This window comes from Aquarana catesbeiana, linkage group LG13, assembly GCF_042186555.1.
Source record: "Aquarana catesbeiana isolate 2022-GZ linkage group LG13, ASM4218655v1, whole genome shotgun sequence".
In the NCBI taxonomy this organism is placed as follows: domain Eukaryota; kingdom Metazoa; phylum Chordata; class Amphibia; order Anura; family Ranidae; genus Aquarana; species Aquarana catesbeiana.
Window position 1 is genome coordinate 71290682 of NC_133336.1, and position 19916 is coordinate 71310597.

The 19916-nt window shown below is 41.0% G+C and overlaps 1 protein-coding gene across 3 annotated transcripts in view; it reads right to left on the minus strand.

Moving 5' to 3' along the window:
- Positions 1 to 19916, minus strand: part of ARMH4 (armadillo like helical domain containing 4) — a 268545-nt gene that overhangs the window by 43720 nt on the left and 204909 nt on the right. For all 3 annotated transcript variants that reach the window (XM_073609399.1, XM_073609397.1, XM_073609398.1), the window contains exon 6: positions 380 to 411. In XM_073609399.1, coding sequence (XP_073465500.1) covers positions 380 to 411 — 32 coding nt within the window. The remainder of the gene's footprint in view (positions 1 to 379; positions 412 to 19916) is intronic.

Below are 19916 nucleotides of genomic sequence, written 5' to 3' on the forward strand. Positions count from 1 at the left end.
CTGCTATATACTGCTGATTAGAAAAAGTATTTAGCAGTTTATATTTACTAAAATAATTGCATTTCCATGATCTGTGTACTGTGGGGGACTAGATATAGTGAATGCAGGGTCCTGGGTTTAGTAACATTTTAACGTGTATGAAAAACTCCTTTATGTGCATTGTAATTATAAATTGGGGGAACCATATTTTCTTATTATATATGCAGGCTTTGCTTCCTGCTTAGAGGTGCTACAAAATAGTCCAATAACGCTCCTAGTTAGCAGAGACAATATCATTTTTTCTTAGGCTTTATGGGACAGGAAAAATTCAGTAGAACCATTTTTTTCAAAAGATAAAGTGATTTATTTATTATTAAAAGAAAACACACAAAACTCTCACCTTGTCTTTTAGCTTTTCCATCCAACTTCTTACTAAAAAGAACAAAATAATAACAGTTACAAACTGAGCGAAGATAACTGTGCAAACATGCCAAGAATATAAACACGTTATTTTAATATAAAATCTGTACCATAGGAAAGCAGTTCAATAAACTATTATAACAACATATAGTTATGGAAAATGATTTTCCCCTTGAAAAAATGTTCAGTTCTGTTAAGCCAATCCTCAACCCCCCCGTTCAGCAGCAGCAACACAACCTGGTTAGGGACACACCCCTAGTCTGCTGATTGGAGAAAAGAGCAGTGGCACACTGATAAAGTCATCCCTCTACTCATTTTGCTGTCTCCTCCTATCAGTGTAGTGTCAGTACATGTGAATGTCACAGAGCTTGAGTGGCTCTTAGGCCAGCCATACACGGTACACATTTCTTTCCTGCAACCTATTTTCACAATTCCCCCATCAACACAGACAGTGTTGATAGCGGAATCCGCAATCTTTTTCTCCTGGTGTGTGTGTGTGTGTGGGGTGTGTTTGGGGGGTAGCCATCCACAAAGGGAGAAGACCTTTGATTGTGATTATCGCTAGCAGTTATAGCAACCACTAGCGATAGTTGCAAGAGAATCCAGCAGGCTGGTTGTACCCAAATTGATCGATCAACTTGGAACATTCAGCCTGCCCATTACCGGTTTGAATCTCAGCCAGTTCATGCTGAACTCATGCTGAGATTCGAACCGTGTATGGCTGGCCTTAGTTTTAGCCTTCCTTCTCCTGCCGCAATTGCTGCTATACAGGGGATTACAGAATGCTGGGAGCAAAACAAACACTACTTTTACTGAATGTATTTAAATATTTTTAAAGATTGATTTAATAAATGCATAATAATAATAAATACATTTGTTTGTGGTGTTTGTCTTTACTATCTTACCGGAGTACAGCTTTATGTATAATTACTACTTTTGGCGCAAAGGCTTTTTACTATACTATCTTTATTTCATATTGTTATAGGTAAAATATTAACATATTAATCCAGTTAAATCTAGAACTTCTCTTCTGATAGGACTGAATGTTTGGACTTACAGGGAACCTGTCAGAATGGAACTAAGTCGAGAAAAGTGGAAAAATAGCACTGAACCCATAGGTTATCTTGTTGGTACTGCTATCCTAAAAGTATTGATGTTGATGTGAAGTAATCTGGTTCCCATGCAGGCAGCTTCTACACCTCAAAGGATCTCTATGGTCTCCTTGGCTTGTAGAATAATGTAATAAAAAAGTGCCACACCACTGCTTAAAGGTCCAGATACAACTCTATTCTAACAGTCAGGGGGACAACCCAAAGTTCATCCAATGCATTTTGAGGATCCAAAACACCCTCTTGGTCAAGGATTGAAAACAATGTGAATGGACTAGAAGTGAACTGGATCTTTACTGGTATTTCTTCCAGTGTGATTACAAATACAGCTTTTGCCAGCAGCTGGTTTGGCACCTCAATGGAATGGAATGGAACGGAACTGTTTTAATAGGTACAATTTTTTAAAAGTATAACCAAAGCTCATTTGGCTGTACTTCTCCTGTGGATCATAGGAGTGCAGTTCATTCTGCACTCCTGTGGCCCGTTTTCAGCAGACAGCGGGCTGAAGCCTGCTGTCGGCTGATGTCACACTGCCAGTCCAAGCTTGAGAAAGATCTCAACCATAAGGTTGGGATCCACCCACATGTCTGGACCGGCACCCGGCTCAGCCTCTCAGTGAGCCTGAGCCGGTCGCTCCTGCCCCCTGCACAGCCCAGCACCCTAGTGAGTGCAGGGCAGAGAGCCAGTGACTGACAGTCACTGGCTCTCTGCTTGAGAATCAAGTGGTCAGCAGTGTTTGATTGCGCGGTTCTCAATTTTAGAGCAGGTGGGGGACAGATGCAGCATCCAGCTAGGCAAGTATGATTAAAAAAAAAATTTAAATCCCATACTTCCCTTTTAAATGATGGCATACCTACCTGCTCTGTGCAGTGGTTTTACACAGAGCAACCCCCCGATCCTCCTCTTCTTGAGTCTCCTACCAGAGCTCCTTGCTACTCATCCTTCCTTCTGAGTGCCCCCCACTGCAAGCAGCTTGCTATAGGGCACTCATGTGGACTCGATCCCAAGCTGGGCTGTGTGCATCCATTTACAGACACAACTGGGCCCCGACACCCAATGTCAAACCTTGCACCCACTTGGGGTGCGAATATATTATTAAAAGAGTATTTCAGGGTAACCACAAAATACGTTTATGCTGATAAGAATGAAAGTGAAAATGCTTGCCTATTTCAATAGCAATGTCATACATGGCATCTGGGCTCATATGTTTTCCAGTGGGAGAACCTCTATCGCTTTACTGAATGCTAAAACATGATTACTTTAAAAGGCTCTCATTGTAATACAAAGGCAGTCCTCACCAGCCACAAGGCATACCGACTTTCCTCTTTTGAAGATGATATTACAGTTATGTTAATATTTAATATTGCAGCAATGTTCTTTGTGTTAATAATACCCTAAGGCTGCCAAAGACCTTAAATATGTTGGCAACACAGTGCTCAGTGAGGAATATTATTCTTATTCTGTAAACAGAAAAATCTACCATACAGAACAGCCGCCATGGTTATCCTATGTAAAAGAAAAACAAACTTGAACTATTTCCATAACTAATAGATGTGCTCGCTGTCAGAGCTGGGTAAACTGTATGTAGAATCAGCTACATTTGCAGATGTAGCGCTGTGTTCCAGCAGCAGGATGGGGACCTCCCGTCATGCTCAACAAAACTGAGTCAGGTTGAGTGCTCAGCCATTCACAGAATGCTTTGTATTTTATCAACGAATACAAAGCTTCATCTAATAAGCTGAGGTGGAGATTGTGACATATCCACCCACCTTAGTCAAACAGAGCAAGCTATACAGTGCATCCGGAAAACATTCACAGCGCTTCACTTTTTCCACATTACCCAAAATGGATCAAATTCATTATTTTCCTCAAAATTCTACAAACTATACACCATAATGACATTGTGAAAGAAGTTTGTTTGAAATATTTGCAAATTTAATAAAAATAAAAATTGAAAAAAAAAAAATCACATGTACATTAGTATTCAATCTTTGCTCAATACTTTGTTGAAGCACCTTTGGCACCAATTACAGCCTCAAGTCTTTTCGATTATAATGCTACAAGCTTAGCCAGCCTATTTTTGGGCAGTTTCTCCCATTCTTCTTTGCAGGACTTCTCAAGCTCTATCAGGTTGGATGGGGAGCGTTAGTGCACAGCCATTTTCAGATCTTTCCAGAGATGTTCAGTTAGGTTCAAGTCTGGGCTCTGGCTGGGCCACTCAAAGACATTCATAGAGTTGTCTAATAGCCACTCCTTTGTTATCTTGGCTGCACGCTTAGGGTCGTTGTCCTGTTGGAAGATGAACCTTCGCCCCAGTCTGAAGTCCAGAGCACTCTGGAGCAGGTTTTTATCAAGGATGTCTCTGTACATTGCTGCATTCATCTTTCCATCGATCCTGACTAGTCTCCCAGTTCCTGCTGCTGCTTCACTATAGGGATGGTATTGGCCGGGTGATGAGCGGTGGCTCCTGGTTTCCTCCAGACATGATGCTTACCATTCAGGCCAAAGAGCTCAATCTTTATTTCATCAGACCAGAGAATTTTGTTTCCCATGGTCTGAGAGTCCTTCAGGTGCCTTTTGGCAAACTCCAGGTGGGCTGTCATGTGCCTTTTACTGAGAAGTGGCTTCCATCTGGCCATTCTACCATACAGGCCTCATTGGTGGAGGGCAGCAGAGATAGTTGTTCTTCTGGAAGGTTCTCTTCTCTCCACAGAGAAGCGCTGGAGCTCTGTCAGAGTGACCATCAGGTTCTTGGTCACCTCCTTCTCTCCTGATGGGGCTCAGTTTGGCCAGGCGGCACACTCTAGGAAGGAGTCCTGCTGGTTCCAAACTTCTTCTATTTATGGGCGATGGAGGCCACTGTGCTCATTGGGACCTTCAATGCTGCAGAAATGTTTCTGTACCCTTCCCCAGATATGTGCCTTGATACAATGCTGTCATGGAGGTCTACAGACAATTCCTTGGACTTTATGGCTTGGTTTGTGCACTGACATGCACTGTTAACTGTGGGACCTCATATAGACAGGTGTGTGCCTTTCCAAATCATGTCCAATCAACTAAATGTACCACAGATGGACTCCAATCAAGTTGATCAAATTGTAGAAACGGGATGTACCTGAGCTCAATTTTGAGTTTCATGGCAACGGCTGTGAATAATTATGTACAGTGGGGCAAAAAAGTATTTAGTCAGCCACCAATTGTGCAAGTTCTCCCACTTGAAAAGATGAGAGAGGCCTGTAATTGTCATCATAGGTATACCTCAACTATGAGAGACAAAATGTGGAAACAAATCCAGACAATCACATTGTCTGATTTTTTAAAGAATTTTGCAAATTGTGGTGGAAAATAAGTATTTGGTCAGAGGTCAAACGTTTTCTGTAAGTCTTCACAAGGTTGTCACACACTGTTGCTGGTATGTTGGCCCATTCCTCCATGCAGCTCTCCTCTAGAGCAGTGAGGTTTTGGGGCTGTCGCTGGGCAACACAGACTTTCAACTCCCTCCAAAGGTTTTCTATGGGGTAGAGATCTGCAGACTGGCTAGGCCACTCCAGGACCTTGAAATGCTTCTTACGAAGCCACTCCTTCATTGCCCGGGCGGTGTGTTTGGGATCATTGTCATGCTGAAAGACCCAGCCACATTTCATCTTCAATGCTCTTGCTGATGGGAGGAGGTTTGCACTCAAAATCTCATGATACATGGCCCCATTCATTCTTTCATGTACACGGATCAGTCGTCCTGTTCCCTTTGCAGAGAAACAGCCCCAAAGCATGATGTTGCCACCCCCATGCTTCACAGTAGGTATGGTGTTCTTTGGTTGCAACTCAGCATTCTCTCTCCTCCAAACACGACGAGTTGTGTTTCTACCAAACAGTTCTACTTTGGTTTCATCTGACCATATGACATTCTCCCAATCCTCTTCTGGATCATCCAAATGCTCTCTAGCAAACCTCAGACGGGCCTGGACATGTACTGGCTTAAGCAGGGGGACACGTCTGGCACTGCAGGATCTGAGTCCCTGGCGGCATAGTGTGTTACTGATGGTAGCCTTTGTTACGTTGGTCCCAGCTCTCTGCAGATCATTCACTAGGTCCCCCCCATGTGGTTCTGGGATTTTTGCTCACCGTCATTGTGATCATTTTGACCCCACGTGGTGAGATCTTGCGTGGAGCCCCAGATCGAGGGAGATTATCAGTGGTCTTGTACGTCTTCCATTTTCTAATTATTGCTCCCACGGTTGATTTCTTCACACCAAGCTGCTTGCCTGTTGCAGATTCAGTCTTCCCAGCCTGGTGTAGATCTACAATTTTGTTTCTGGTGTCCTTCAACAGCTCTTTGGTCTTCACCATAGTGGAGTTTGGAGTGTGACTGTTTGAGGTTGTGGACAGGTGTCTTTTATACAAGTTCAAACAGGTGCCATTAATACAGGTAATGAGTGGGGGACAGAGGAGCCTCTTAAAGAAGATACAGGTCTGTGAGAGCCAGAAATCTTGCTTGTTTGTAGGTGACCAAATACTTATTTTCCACCATAATTTGCAAATAAATTATTTCAAAAATCAGACAAAGTGATTGTCTGGATTTGTTTTCACATTTTGTCTCTCATATTTGAGGTATACCTATGATGACAATTACAGGCCTCTCTCATCTTTTAAATTGGGAGAACTTGCACAATTGGTGGCTGACTAAATACTTTTTTGCCCCACTGTACATGTGATTTTTTCCTTTTTTTATTTTTAATACATTTGCAAAGATTTCAACCAACTTCTTTCACATTGTCAATATGAGGTATGATTTTATAATTTGTAGAATTTTGAGGAACATAATCCATTTAATCCATTTTGGAATAAAGCTGTAACATAACAAAATGTGGAAAAAGTGAAGTGCTGAGAATACATTCCAGATGCACTGTATATTTGTTGATAAAATAAAAGGTATCCTGTGAATGGCTGAGCGCTCAATCTGAATCAGTTTTGTTCTGAGAGCATGACGGGAAGTCCCTATCCTGCTGCTGGGACATAGAGATACATCCATATATGTAGCTGATGCTACAGTTTATACAGCACCCCCCCCCGCAGGCACATCTGTTAGTGAAGCAAATAGTAAAAATGGAATTTTCAATATCTGTCAGGCTCTTTACAGCAGGGTTCTTTTTTATATTTTGGGCTGAGCTGCAGACTGGCTAATTGGGGTGTCTGAACTGTGTATAGAAAGAGCTGCTTTGCCTTTGTCTGTGTGCCCCCAGGCTCTGCTGTTGCTTCTAGTTGGTTTGTGTTTTCCCTGCACGGCTGTGCATTCCCCTGGCTCAGACTCCTTATGTCTCATCTGGTTTTGTACATAGCACGCTCTGCTGTAATCCTCTCCCCACACAACTTCTCCTGTACTGCAGGCCACTTGCTCCCCAGTTCCTGCTGGCCCATCAATAACCTCTACTTTCTCAAACTACCCCCCCCCCCCCCCACACACACACACACACGTTCTCCTTGCCAGTGGGTGGCTGCCAGTGCAGTGAAAAAGAGTTATCCTCTCCCTCCACACTGTCCGATCAGCAGGGCCACCTTTGGAATTAATGGGGCCCTATACAGACTACCTGCCAGGGACCTCCCCTTGGGCACCCAGAGGAGAATTATAAGATGGAGTGTGGTTGTTGCGTTAACATTAGAAGGGGTTTAAAGCAATATTAAAGCCTTGTTTTTTTTTTCAATAACAAACATGTTATACTTACCTGCCCTGTGTAATGGTTTTGCACAGAGCAGCCCGGATCCCTCTCTTCTTGGGTCCCAAGCCAGTGCTCCTGGCTCCTCCCTCCTGCCGGGTGCCCCCACAGCAGGCGGCTTGCTAAATTGGTGTTTAGTAGGAGTAATAAATGCACCTACGTCATTGATCAGTGGGAGTATTAAATGCCCCTACATCAGTGGTCCGTGGGAGTATTAAATGCCCTACACTGGAGGTCAGTGGGAGTAATAAAAGCCCCCAAGCAATGGTGTCAATGGAAGTCATAAATCCCTCCCCAGGATTGGTGGCAGTGGGAGTAATAAAAGACCCTCTCTCTGGCATTGTTGCAGGCTCTATGGCACCCTTGGCAGAAGAAAACTCCGCCCAACAGTGGCTGTGAAAGATTGTTATCCTGCATAGCAGCTCCTTTGGTGTGCCATGTGAGAGCCTCTCCATTGCAGGGGCCGTTTATCCCCCTTTATATCCTCTCCAAAAATTATGGTTAATTTTAAAAAAGCTGATTAGAAGTTTAATTCCTTCAGCAGGCGGGAACACTGCTGGTTTTCCCATGCAAATGCCCTAGTCAGATACAACTTAATAATTCCATGAGCTATAAGTACAAGTAGCCCCTATAGAAATGTGTGCAAATGCAATTTTGCACTTAACCTGATGAGAGAGAACCAATGTGAACTAAAAATATATATTTTAGAGCTGTGAGAACTAGTAGCCTAGAGGCTCTGCTCTAATTATCTTAGATTTTGAGAAAGTTTACTCCACTTTAAGCTTTTAAAATCACACTTTGCAAAGAAGTAACAATTTTACTTTTTGTCCTTCCCATAAGGAAGCTGCTACTTTACCAAGGAAAGATAAAGAAAATGTGGGAAAATGTCTTCCCAATGGCGACCAATCAAATCCCATTTATGAAAGATGTAATCTGATTATTAATCTGGATACACTCAATATATGTGACCTGGACCTCCTTGCACCTTTGCCTCCTTTTATATAACCCATAGGAAACCAATGTTTGGGAGCTATATTCAACCCAACTAAATGGCATTGATTTATTAAAATTTCCTAGATATTCATAAATTGCACCTTGGGGAATCCTTGTTTTGCAACATCCAGGGTTTAGAAAATAGAAGAACAATAGAACTGTCATATTAACTCCTTCACGCCGACGTAACGCAAATATGCAGACTTCGGTTGGAAGAGATTGTACCGGGGTGATGCCTGCAGCCTGGTACCGTTTTTTAGAGCCGACGGTTGGCTTTCTTGTGACAACAATTGATGCAGCTAAGCACCCGTCTCACCGGGAGGCCAGAGCGACCAGCCTGCACGTTCGCCAGCTGGCCGAAAACCCGTACGAAGCCGGAATCAGCATCGATCGGGTCTTGGATCTAGTAACCCCTAGTAACATCACTTACGATTTACTGAAGACTTAAAGGGGCCAAATTTAAAAAAAATGGCAAATGTTTTTACGTGCAAAGGAGGGATTTGGGGTCTTATAGACCCCAGATCTCTCCATAAAGGGTACCTGTCACTGCCTATTACTGTCACAAGGGATTTTTACATTCCTTGTGACAGCAATAAAAGTAATCAGAATTTTTCATTTTTAAAGGGACAGTGTAAAAATAAAAAAAAAGTTTTTTTTTTTTAAAGCGCATCATTCCTCCGTGTTCGCACGCAAGTCGTGCCCGCAAATGTAAACAGAGTTCAAACAACACATGTGAGGTACCGTGATCGTTAAAGCGAGAGTAATAATTCTAGCCCCTCCTCTGTAACTCTAAACTGTTAACCTGTAGAATCTTTTAAAGCTTCGCCTATGGAGATTTTTAAGTACCGTAGTTTATCGCCATTCCACGAGTGTGCGCAATTTTAAAGCATGACATTCGGTATCTATTTACTCGGCGTAACATCACCTTTCACATTATACAAAAAAAATTGGGCTAACTTTATGTTTTTTTTTTTTTTAATTCATGAATGTGTATTTCTTCCAAAAAAATTGCATTTGAAAGACCGCTGCAGAAATACAGTGTGACATAAAATATTGAAAGGATCGTCATTTTATTCTCTAGGGTCTCTGATAAATATATTATATATATAAATATATATATATATATAATGTTTGGAGGTTCTAAGTAATTTTCTAGCAAAAAATATGTATTTTAACTTGTAAGCCAAAAGTGTCAGAAAAAGGCATAGGCATGAAGGGGTTAAGACTGAAGAAAACAAACATTTGCACAAAACTGTATTTGTTGCCTAGAGTAACCAATCAGAAGTGTTATTTATTATTCCTTAACATTAAAAGGGAATCTTGATGGGTTCCTATTAGTGAAAAAGGATAAAACACAGCACCAAAGGTAATTAACGGGAACTGAGATATAGGGGATATAATAAAACCGCAGATCGCAGCTGCCCTGATTTTTGGTGAACCAAAAACTGAAGTTGCAAAAGACAATGGAAAGCAGCCCTGATCCAAAAAAACCTATAAGTTATCCCTCTAAATAACCCCAGTTGAAGTCTTTGTGGATGAAAGACGTAGGGTTAATACGCTGGCTCTAGCCACCTCAAACTGCGCTTTTTATTGTTCAATTGAACTGTTTTTACCTAATATTCATTTGTTTGGATATTTTTACTTTTAATAAATTCCATCATCCGGATTTATACTATGTGGAGGTTTTTTTTCTTTTTTTGAACCTTACATAATATCACCATCTGGAGGGGATATATCTTGGAGTACCATGCTCAGAACCATCTATGGAATTATACCCATTTCCACTGGTCTCTTGGAGTCCTTAACGGCTTGTAGAGGAGGGGATTGAATGGTCTATCCTGGGAACCTGACCCTACATCGCCGGCTTTATGCTTGATAGATCCACCGCCGTATGGTGAGTTGGGTCCACTACATCGGGTAAGAGTACCTTTTTCTCTCCCCCATTCCTGGAAGGTGAAGGCACTCCTGGGTGTATCTATCCACCAGTCATTGTATTTATTTCAGAGACTGTTAGATATCTGTAGCAGCAGTGTGTTTTTCTCACATGCCACGGCTCACTTTGGATACCTGAACTATATGGACTATCACGTTTGCAGTCTCAACTACAATTGGAACTAGCATTACACTTGTTGTTCCATATGTTTTTTGGTTACACATGGGTCTGTCTTTCCTAAACATTTACACAGGATTGTGTGATCATTCAGGGCATCACATTCACGTCGGATGTTTGATTTTTGTTTTATTTGTTAGAACATTTTGCAAATGATATTGTTGATGTCTGATTTTTGGTTTTATTTGCTTGAATACATTTTGCACATGATACTGTGATTCTAACCAGTCACTTATATCGCCTCACTTTTGTTAGCAATTGTTTGGTGCTTGCGACTTTTTGCGACTCATCATTGCACGGGGTCTAATTACTGTGCGACACTCATATGTTGTGCTGTCTATTATGAGATAGTATTTTTTCACATTACTAGTCTTATAATTTAAATTATACATTTCCTTGCTAGGTTTACTCACCTGGCATACCTCTAGCGCTACACTTTTTACTCACACATTTATTTACAATTAGTCTTATTGTTGTGTTGGCTGCTTATACATTTTGGTGCAGTATTTTACTATATTTCCTCTAAATAATTATCTATCCCTATAGTGAAGAAGATAACTGTAAATAAGACCTAAGAAGAATCCTAAATGCTGTAATGCAATACAGTGCAAAAATAAAGTGCAAATAGTGCTCACAATAGATACCAATTTATAACAGTAAATTTCATAGTGTAAATACTATGATATAGTGTAAATATATGGGGCTTTCACACTGGAGACAATGGAGCAGCTGTTTGAGGGCGGATTGCAGGCACTATTAACGCTATAGCGCCTGCAAAACGCCCTCGGTGTGAAAGGGGTCTAACTCAGGTGCTGTCCATTTCTTCTGATCATCCTTGAGATGGTTCTACACCTTCATTTGAGTCCAGCTGTGTTTGATTATACTGATTGGACTTGATTAGGAAAGCCACACACCTGTCTATACAAGACCTTACAGCTCACAGTGCATGTCAGAGCAAATAAGAATCATGAGGTCAAAGGAACTGCCTGAAGAGCTCAGAGACAGAATTGTGGCAAGGCACAGATCTGGCCAAAGTTACAAAAAAAATTCTGCTGCACTTAAGGTTCCTAAGAGCACAGTGGCCTCCATAATCCTTAAATGGAAGACATTTGGGACAACCAGAACCCTTCCTAAAACTGGCCGTCCGGCCAAACCGAGCTATCGGGGGAGAAGAGCCTTGGTGATAATGGTAAAGAAGAACCCAAAGATCACTGTGGCTGAGCTCCAGTGATGCAGTCCGGAGATGGGAGAAAGTTGTAGAAAGTCAAACATCACTGCAGCCCTCCACCAGTCGGGGCTTTACGGCAGAGTGGCCCAACGGAAGCCTCTCCTCAGTGCAAGACACATGAAAGCCTGCATGGAGTTTGCTAAAAATCACCTGAAGGAATCCAAGATGGTGAGAAATAAGATTCTCTGGTCTGATGAGACCAAGATAGAACTTTTTGGCCTTAATTCTAAGCGGTATGTGTGGAGAAAATGAGGCACTGCTCATCACCTGTCCAATACAGTCCCAACAGTGAAGCATGGTGGTGGCAGCATCATGCTGTGGGGGTGTTTTTCAGCTGCAGGGACAGGACGACTGGTTGCAATCGAGGGAAAGATGAATGCGGCCAAGTACAGGGATATCCTGGATGAAAACCTTCTCCAGAGTGCTCAGGGCCTCAGACTGGGCCGAAAGTTTACCTTCCAACAAGACAATGACCCACAGCTAAAATAACAAAGGAGTGGCTTCACAACAACTCCGTGACTGTTCTTGAATGGCCCAACCAGAGCCCTGACTTAAACCCAATTGAGCATCTCTGGGGAGACCTAAAAGTGGCTGTCCACCAACACTTACCATCCAACCTGAAAGAACTGGAGAGGATCTGTAAGGAGGAATGGCAGGGGATCCCCAAATCCAGGTGTGAAAAACTTGTTGCATTTTTCCCAAAAAGCCTCATGGCTGTATTAGATCAAAAGGGTGCTTCTAATAAATACTGAGCAAAGAGTCTGAATGCAAAAATGTCAACAGTTCTGTGTTTTTCTGTCAATATGGGGTGCTGTGTGTACATTAATGAGGAAAAAAAATGAACTTAAATGATTTTAGCAAATGGCTACAATATAACAAAGAGTGAAAAATTTAAGGGAGTCTGAATACTTTCCATCCCCACTGTGTATATATATATATATATATATATATATATATATATATATATATATATATATATATATACACACACACACATACATACATACATACATGCGCGCGCGCGCACACACACGCTATATTGCCAAAAGTATTGGGACGCCTGCTTTTACACACACATGAGCTTTAATGGCATGCCAGTCTTAGTCCGTTGAGTTGGCCCATCCTTTGCAGCTACAACAGCTATAACTCTTCTGTAACAGTAATAGACTGAAGAAAAATGAAAATACTTGTTGGGGTTTTTATATTTGGGATCTAGCCTGTCCAATCTGGCAGTCAGGAACATGTGTGGAAATTGACAGCAATGGCAAAGCCTAAAAATGTTAAGCTCCAAACATAATGTTGGATGCTTTTTCTTATGCCCTGTACACACAGTCGGACATTGATCGGACATTCCAACAACAAAATCCATGGATTTTTTGCGACGGATGTTGGCTCAAACTTGTCTTGCATACACACGGTCACACAAAGTTGTCGGAAAATCAGATCGTTCTGAACGTGGTGACGTGAAACACTACGTCGGGACTATAAACGGGGCAGTAGCCAATAGCTTTTGTCTCTTAATTTATTCTCAGCATGCGTGGCACTTTGTGCGTCGGATTTGTGTACACACGATCGGAATTTCCGACAACGGATTTTGTTGTCGGAAACTTTTATAGCCTGCTCTCAAACTTTGTGTGTCAGAAATTCCTATGGAAAATGTGTGATGGAGCCTACACAATTTCCGACAACAAGGTCCTATCACACATTTTCCATCGGAAAATCCTATCGTGTGTACAGGGCATTAGGGTTTGGCCAGATGGAGGTGGTTCTAATGCAAAAACCCATAATAGTTTTCTCTTACCTTACTGCACACATTTTTCAATTATCTGCAGCATATATCTGGACTTTAGTCTCAGCTGCATTGCTCAAGGAAAAAAGTCAACGCGTCCAACATCAGTGCCTGACCTCACAAATGCGCTTCTGAAAGAATGGTCAAACATTCCCATAGACACACTCCTAAACCTTGTAGACAGCCTTCTCAGAAAAGTTGAAGCGGTTATAGCTCCAAAGGGTGGGCCAACTCAGTATTGAACCCTACAGACTGGAATGCCATTAAAGTGCATGTGCGTGTAAAGGCAGGAGGTGTCCCAATACTGCAGGATGCCATTTTGTTAGAGACAGTGCTTGCTTGTTCACGTCAGTGCTCTAGCAAGGGAAACAGTGAACAGCACAATGGTGACATCACTAGATCTCACTTAAAATCACCTGAAATTAGCAACTGAAGCAGCTGTGCCTTGGATCCTACACTGCAGATATTCAGCTTTGAGGCATTTGGCACAGGACTGCCTGGGCACACTCGCATACCGGGAAGTGCACTGCTTTTTGTGATGGGGAAATTGCATATTACATATTTCCTCATTAATAATGTGGCTCACTAATGCATTTAAAGCCTCCAAATCTTGGTTAAGGAGGCCTTATAAGGACATAAGCATGGCTTTACCTTATACCAAAGGAATGTTATTGGTAACTGATGACCAAGTCCTTGAGTGGTCGTATTGCAAAGGGAGTTGGCCGGGGTGGTCTTTTCCTTACATTCAAGTTCTATATTACCACAGCCAAATCCTATAAGACCTTTGTCTCATCCAGAGCTTCATCATGTAACCTGCAAGCGTCTGTTGTCACCTGTGCCATGCCAATTATAATTGGAGGGACCCATGGCAAAAACATTGTCTTTAAGTATTCTAGTTATATTTTCTTTATCCTTATCTGTATCAGTCATTACGTTTAATAAATGTTATACCTTTAAGTATTTGTGTGATCTCTCTTTGCACATATCGAACACAGCCCCAAAAATCTGACAAAACAATTTGTCAGGAGGAATTTAAGACACTTTTTCAGGGTACTGTTTAGGCATACTTAACATTTCTAAATATCTCCTATGACATAGAAAATATTTTCAGTTCATGACTTGGTTTATGACTGCAATTGCACATCAGCAAATGTATGGTTGACTTTTTTCCTAATTGGGCAATACTCTCTTTTCATTCTTTTGTAAAAACAGGCAGACCTATACAAGGTTTCCTTTATTATAGAGCTGCACGATTCTGGATAAAATGAGAATCACGATTTTTTTGCTTAGAATAAAGATCACGATTCTTGCGGCATAACATCCTTTCACATTATGCAAAAAAATTGTTCTAACTTTATGTTTTATTTTTAAATTAACTGAAGTGTATTTTTTTCAAAAAAATTGCATTTGAAAAACCACTGTGCAAATACAGTGTGACATAAAATAAGAGCTCTTCAGCTGGGCTATTTAAAACACATGCCGCATGTCATAGAGCGGGCGGATTTCAAAGACCCCAGAGTTGCAAAAATGCTGATGACTTACTAGGACTGCATTAGATGTAAGTGCAGCACATATCTGTTTTAAATAAAGCAGTATTACACTATCACCTGCCTCTTTTTGGCTCATTTGGTGGAGCCATCCTTGCAGAGCCTTTGATGAGAAAAGATGACAGAAGCTTATATTGTGGTGATTACACCCATCGATTGAAGAGAATTCATATTTATCATAACCATTCACATCCATTTCCTAATTTACATCTATTACACATGGACTCAATTTGAAATCTGTTTGCACTAATTGTGATATATTATTGCACTGACTGTTTATGTATCCACTAAATATTTTGCTGTATCTAGACTTTTCTGGTGCGGCATTTCTTAGCTACACATCCACAAATTTGTTTAGCGCGAGTCATCAATTTTTCTTACTTATGTTGTGTGTTTGTGTCACATTTAGGACATCGCAGCTTTATTTACCTCATTTTATATATCTTTGAAGCGCAATTATTTTTTCCCTTTTTCTTTCTAATTCATATTTATCCTATCTATGCTTGATGGTCACTTGCTGGCTGAATTTATCTGGTGAGTGCATTTGAATATCTCACTCTGGGTGGAGCACTACTTCTTTGATTAATGAAGCACTTTATTTCACAGAATCACGGTGTTGGAGTTTATACATTGGATTGTTATCATTCATATTTTTATTGATTTTTTCATTTTTTTCATTTTGGTATTCACATATATACATTTTTTTGGGATCTTATATTTATGGATATGTATTTTGAGTATACGCTGATGTTATGGAGTTTTTATGAAACCATATTTAGGATCTAGCTTGTCCAATCTGGCAGTCAGGAATATGTGTGGAAATAGAATTTGTCCAGATGGAGGTGGTTCTAATGCTAAAACCCATAATAGTTTTCTGTTACCTTACTGCATACTCTTCAATTATCTGCAGCATATATCTGGACTTTAGTCTCGGCTGCATTGCTCAAAGAAAAAGTCAACAATCCTGTAGCTACAATTAATTAAAAAAACAAAAACTCTGGGGGTCTTGCAACAGTGCAAGAATGCCGTCATCTCAGACTCTGCCCCCTCTCGATTATACCCAGTGCTTGGAAACCCTACTTTTTTACCAGGGTTAACAGATGTGAGATTCAAGCAACTCATACATTTTTTGAATTTGCGATTTCACATCTGGTAGAAAGTTAAAAGCTCTGTCGCTCATTCGGTAGCTGTGGCACTGGCGGCTACAACAGCTTATCCACTTTCTTACCACCTTATCTTGTCGAGGAATTAACAATCACCCGAATACTCTCTTTGAGGATCTCTGTTTCGTCCCAGATCCCACATCCCATGCGGTTTCACAAGTCTAGAAGTTACTAGGTCGACCTGCTGAATCTTTTTTACCTCTGTATCTACCTAAATGGGAGAGGGATCTGGATAGGGGAATTCACGGCAGATCAACGGGGCCGTATTATGCACTTTGCTCACTTGTCCTCCATTGCAAGCAAATGGAGTTGGGGAACAAAATAATTACCCGTTGGTATAGGGTCCCAACCCTGTTAGGGAAGCTCTACCCAGAAGCGATGAATATTTGCTGGTGTTGCAAAGAAGAGGAGGGTACTTATCCTCCATGTTTTCTGGTTTTGTAGCAAGCTGACCAACTTTTGGTTACAAGTCAGGGAGACTGTAAAAACCGCTGACGAATATCGACCTAAGAGAAGATCCAGCCAGGTACCTACTACACCACTCTGACCTCTGTAGGCAACTCTGTTGATCCATCTGTTGAATGCTGCCTGTGCCTGCATACCATTACTCTGAAAACAGGATACCTCCCCATCGGTCTCCATGTGGTTTAATAAAAGTGTTGAAATTCACTCAATAGAAAGCATTACATCCTTGCTTCGGGGTCAGGAGGAAAGGTTCTACTTTAAAGTTCTTTTGGACTCTCTTTATGCGTCGATCTTGCACTTGGGAGAGTGAGATTTACCCTTTTTCTATTCTCCAATCCCTCTCCCCCTTCCCTTTATCCTCCTCCCCTCTCTTTTTTTCTACGATACACCCCCCCCCCCCCCCCCCTTGCTGGTTTCTTTCTTTTTCTATCTCTTGATGACTTGGTCTTCACTACTTGATGCTATCTTAAAAATGTGTCTATATATTAGTATTTTGGTAAAAAATACAGGTGGGATGCACACACACTTTAGCTTGCTATTTAGGCTTTGACCCTATAGACCAGTGATGGCAAAGCTTGGCACCCCAGATGTTTTGGAACTTCATTTCCCATGATGCTCAACTACACTGCAGAGTGCATGAGCATCTGGGGAAATGTAGTTCCAAAACATCTGGGGTGCCAAGGTTCGCCATCACTGCTATAGACAATATGGTTGTTTAGTCTTATTTGTCATATTGCCTCTGAAATTGAAATACCCTTAGTATACGCACCGCTGCTTATCACCCCCATATCAACTGTAACTACCATTTTTACCTGTATATAAAATATTTAAAATGGTCCCCCAGTTTTAATGCAACAAAACAATGCTTGGCATCAACTGGACAGTGTTTTCTAGTACTATTATGATCTTAAAACATGCATCAAATATATATTTTTAAATACCTTGTACATGGCTTCAGAACTGCTATTTTTCTTTTATTCCAGGATCATCTCCCAGATATAATCTTGAGTACAGTAACAAAATCATTCAGAGAAAGAAAAAGAAATAGATTGTTGAAAGAAACTGGTTTTTCGGATTCTCATATAGAAAGATAATTGGCTGTATGTGCAGTGAGATAAGGAATCCATCATCAGCAATACTGGGAAAGTGGAAAAGAGAACTCACTAAACTCCTGCAGAACCCAAGAAAAGGTGAAAGAAGCATCTATTTGTACACCCAGACAGTGGCTGTTAACAATATTGGCAGTTGCATTCATTGCATATGAAAAGCTCAGCTTCTAAACTGATGAAAACTAAAGCTATTGAGCTTGATCTATTTGTGGCACTGTGCCCTAAGATGCACCTACTGCTTCTGTATCCATCCACTTAAAGTGATACTAAAGGTTCTTTTTTTATTTTCTAAATATGTTCCTTTAAGGTGGTGTACTGTTGGTTCACTTACCTTTTCCTTCGTTTTCCTTTGTAAATGCTTTTTTTCTGTGTGTGAAATTTTAACTTCCTGTTCCTCCTCATCATCTGAGCCGTTCTGGCTGGGGTTAGTAAGCATGCTTGCCCCCTCCCTTGGGACTACATCCCTGCGGGGAGAGGCTGTGTGCGTTCACAGGGACGGGAGGCAGGGGAGCCGTGGGCGTGTCTAAGACGCTGTAGCTCCGCCTCCCGTGCCTTGCTATTGTAATCTGAATGACCATCTCAGCACAGCCCGCCTTTACTCCGCCCTCTTTTTTGCTGAAGTGGAAGTGTGGCTCACACAGCGAAAAAGCGGCACTGCGCATGCGCGATGCCGCTAAGCATCAAGGGAATTGTAGTTCCTTTGAAGCTGTGACGTTGCTGCAGGGAGCACATTCGAAAACCCGGAAGTTGAGGAGAACATACAGAGAGGAAAGGAGGAGGTGCTGATAAAGCCTATTTATCTAACAGGTAAATAAAAAATTTCAGCAGAAATAACAGCTAGATTCATGATCTATATAGCATATAGATCAGATATTGCCAAAGAATCTTTTAGATTTACAACCCCTTTAAGTAGGGCAGTGTGTTTATATTTACCAAAGGGTGTGAATTAACACCCATATCTTTTAGCCAACCAGTGTTATTTCGTAGACCAAAATAGTGAAGAGTAAAACTGAATTGAAATTTGACATCAAAATTAACACTACACTACCACATAAGAATAAGTAGGGGGCATCTACTAGGCTGCTGAAACAAAACAAAAAAATTAAGAAAAAGGTTTTCTTTTTTTTCCTTAATATTTAATGTTGGTAATATATTTAGGTAACATTTGTAATGGCATTACAGACAACAGAGACTGTACAGAGTACAGTTTTTTTTTTATATATATATATATATATATATATATATATATATATATATATATATTTTAAAGTTGTACTTCTGTTTATCGAAACGCAATCATTTTTTTAATGAAACTTGGCTTTTTTTTTAAAGACGTTATATATTACAACAGCTAAATCTGTGTCTGCAGTGCATGTTCAAACCTTAATAACATAAATAATAACACATTATTCGATTTTTACTCCAGGAAAATATAAGTTTGGCAATTCTAGAGAAATGCCTAAATAACACATTACAATTACCATTAGATTTTAGTCGACTAAAATGTACTGGAGATTTTAGTAGACTAAAATACGACTAAAACAATTCAGATGACTAAAATCTGACTAAAACTAAAATGGCATTTTAGTCAAAAGACTAAGACTAAAACTTAATCGAAATTTGACGTTAAAATTAGCACTGCCGCACAATAGAACAGACAGTATGATGACAGGGCTAACATTTTTGGGTTTTCATTTTACAATTTTTTAGAAAAAAATGGATAAGTCTGTACAAAAGGATATAATACATATCATATAAATTAATCCCTGTGGTGATACAGCACAGCCTGGACAACTACTATTCACAAAGGAGCTGTATGCCAAGTATACACCATCCATAGGATTGGACTATATAAGCTGTGAGGGTCCTGGTGGCCCAAAGATTTCTGGTGAGTGGCCCCTAATAAGGATATTAGGGGGTGGCGCACATTAGCAAACTGGAGCACTATTAACCACTTAAGGACCGCCCGAAGCAGTTTTACGTCGGCTGTTTGAAGGAGGATATTGTTGTTATGGCAGCAGCTAGCTGCCATAACCCTGGTATCCTCCTTTTCAGCGGGTGGTCCGCTACAAGATAAAAGTGGTCTCTGCGGTAGATTCGCCACGAGATCCCTTTTATCAGTGGCGGGAGAGGGCCCCCCTCCCGCCGTGATCCAGTGCCCTCCAGCACTTACCGGAGCCATCGGCAGCGACGGAGGCGATCGCGTTGGCCTTTTGGCTAAGATCAAGTGTAGAGGAGGAGCTGTGCAACTTCCGAGTGTAGGGAGGGCACATGCAAATCCAATGGTGTAATT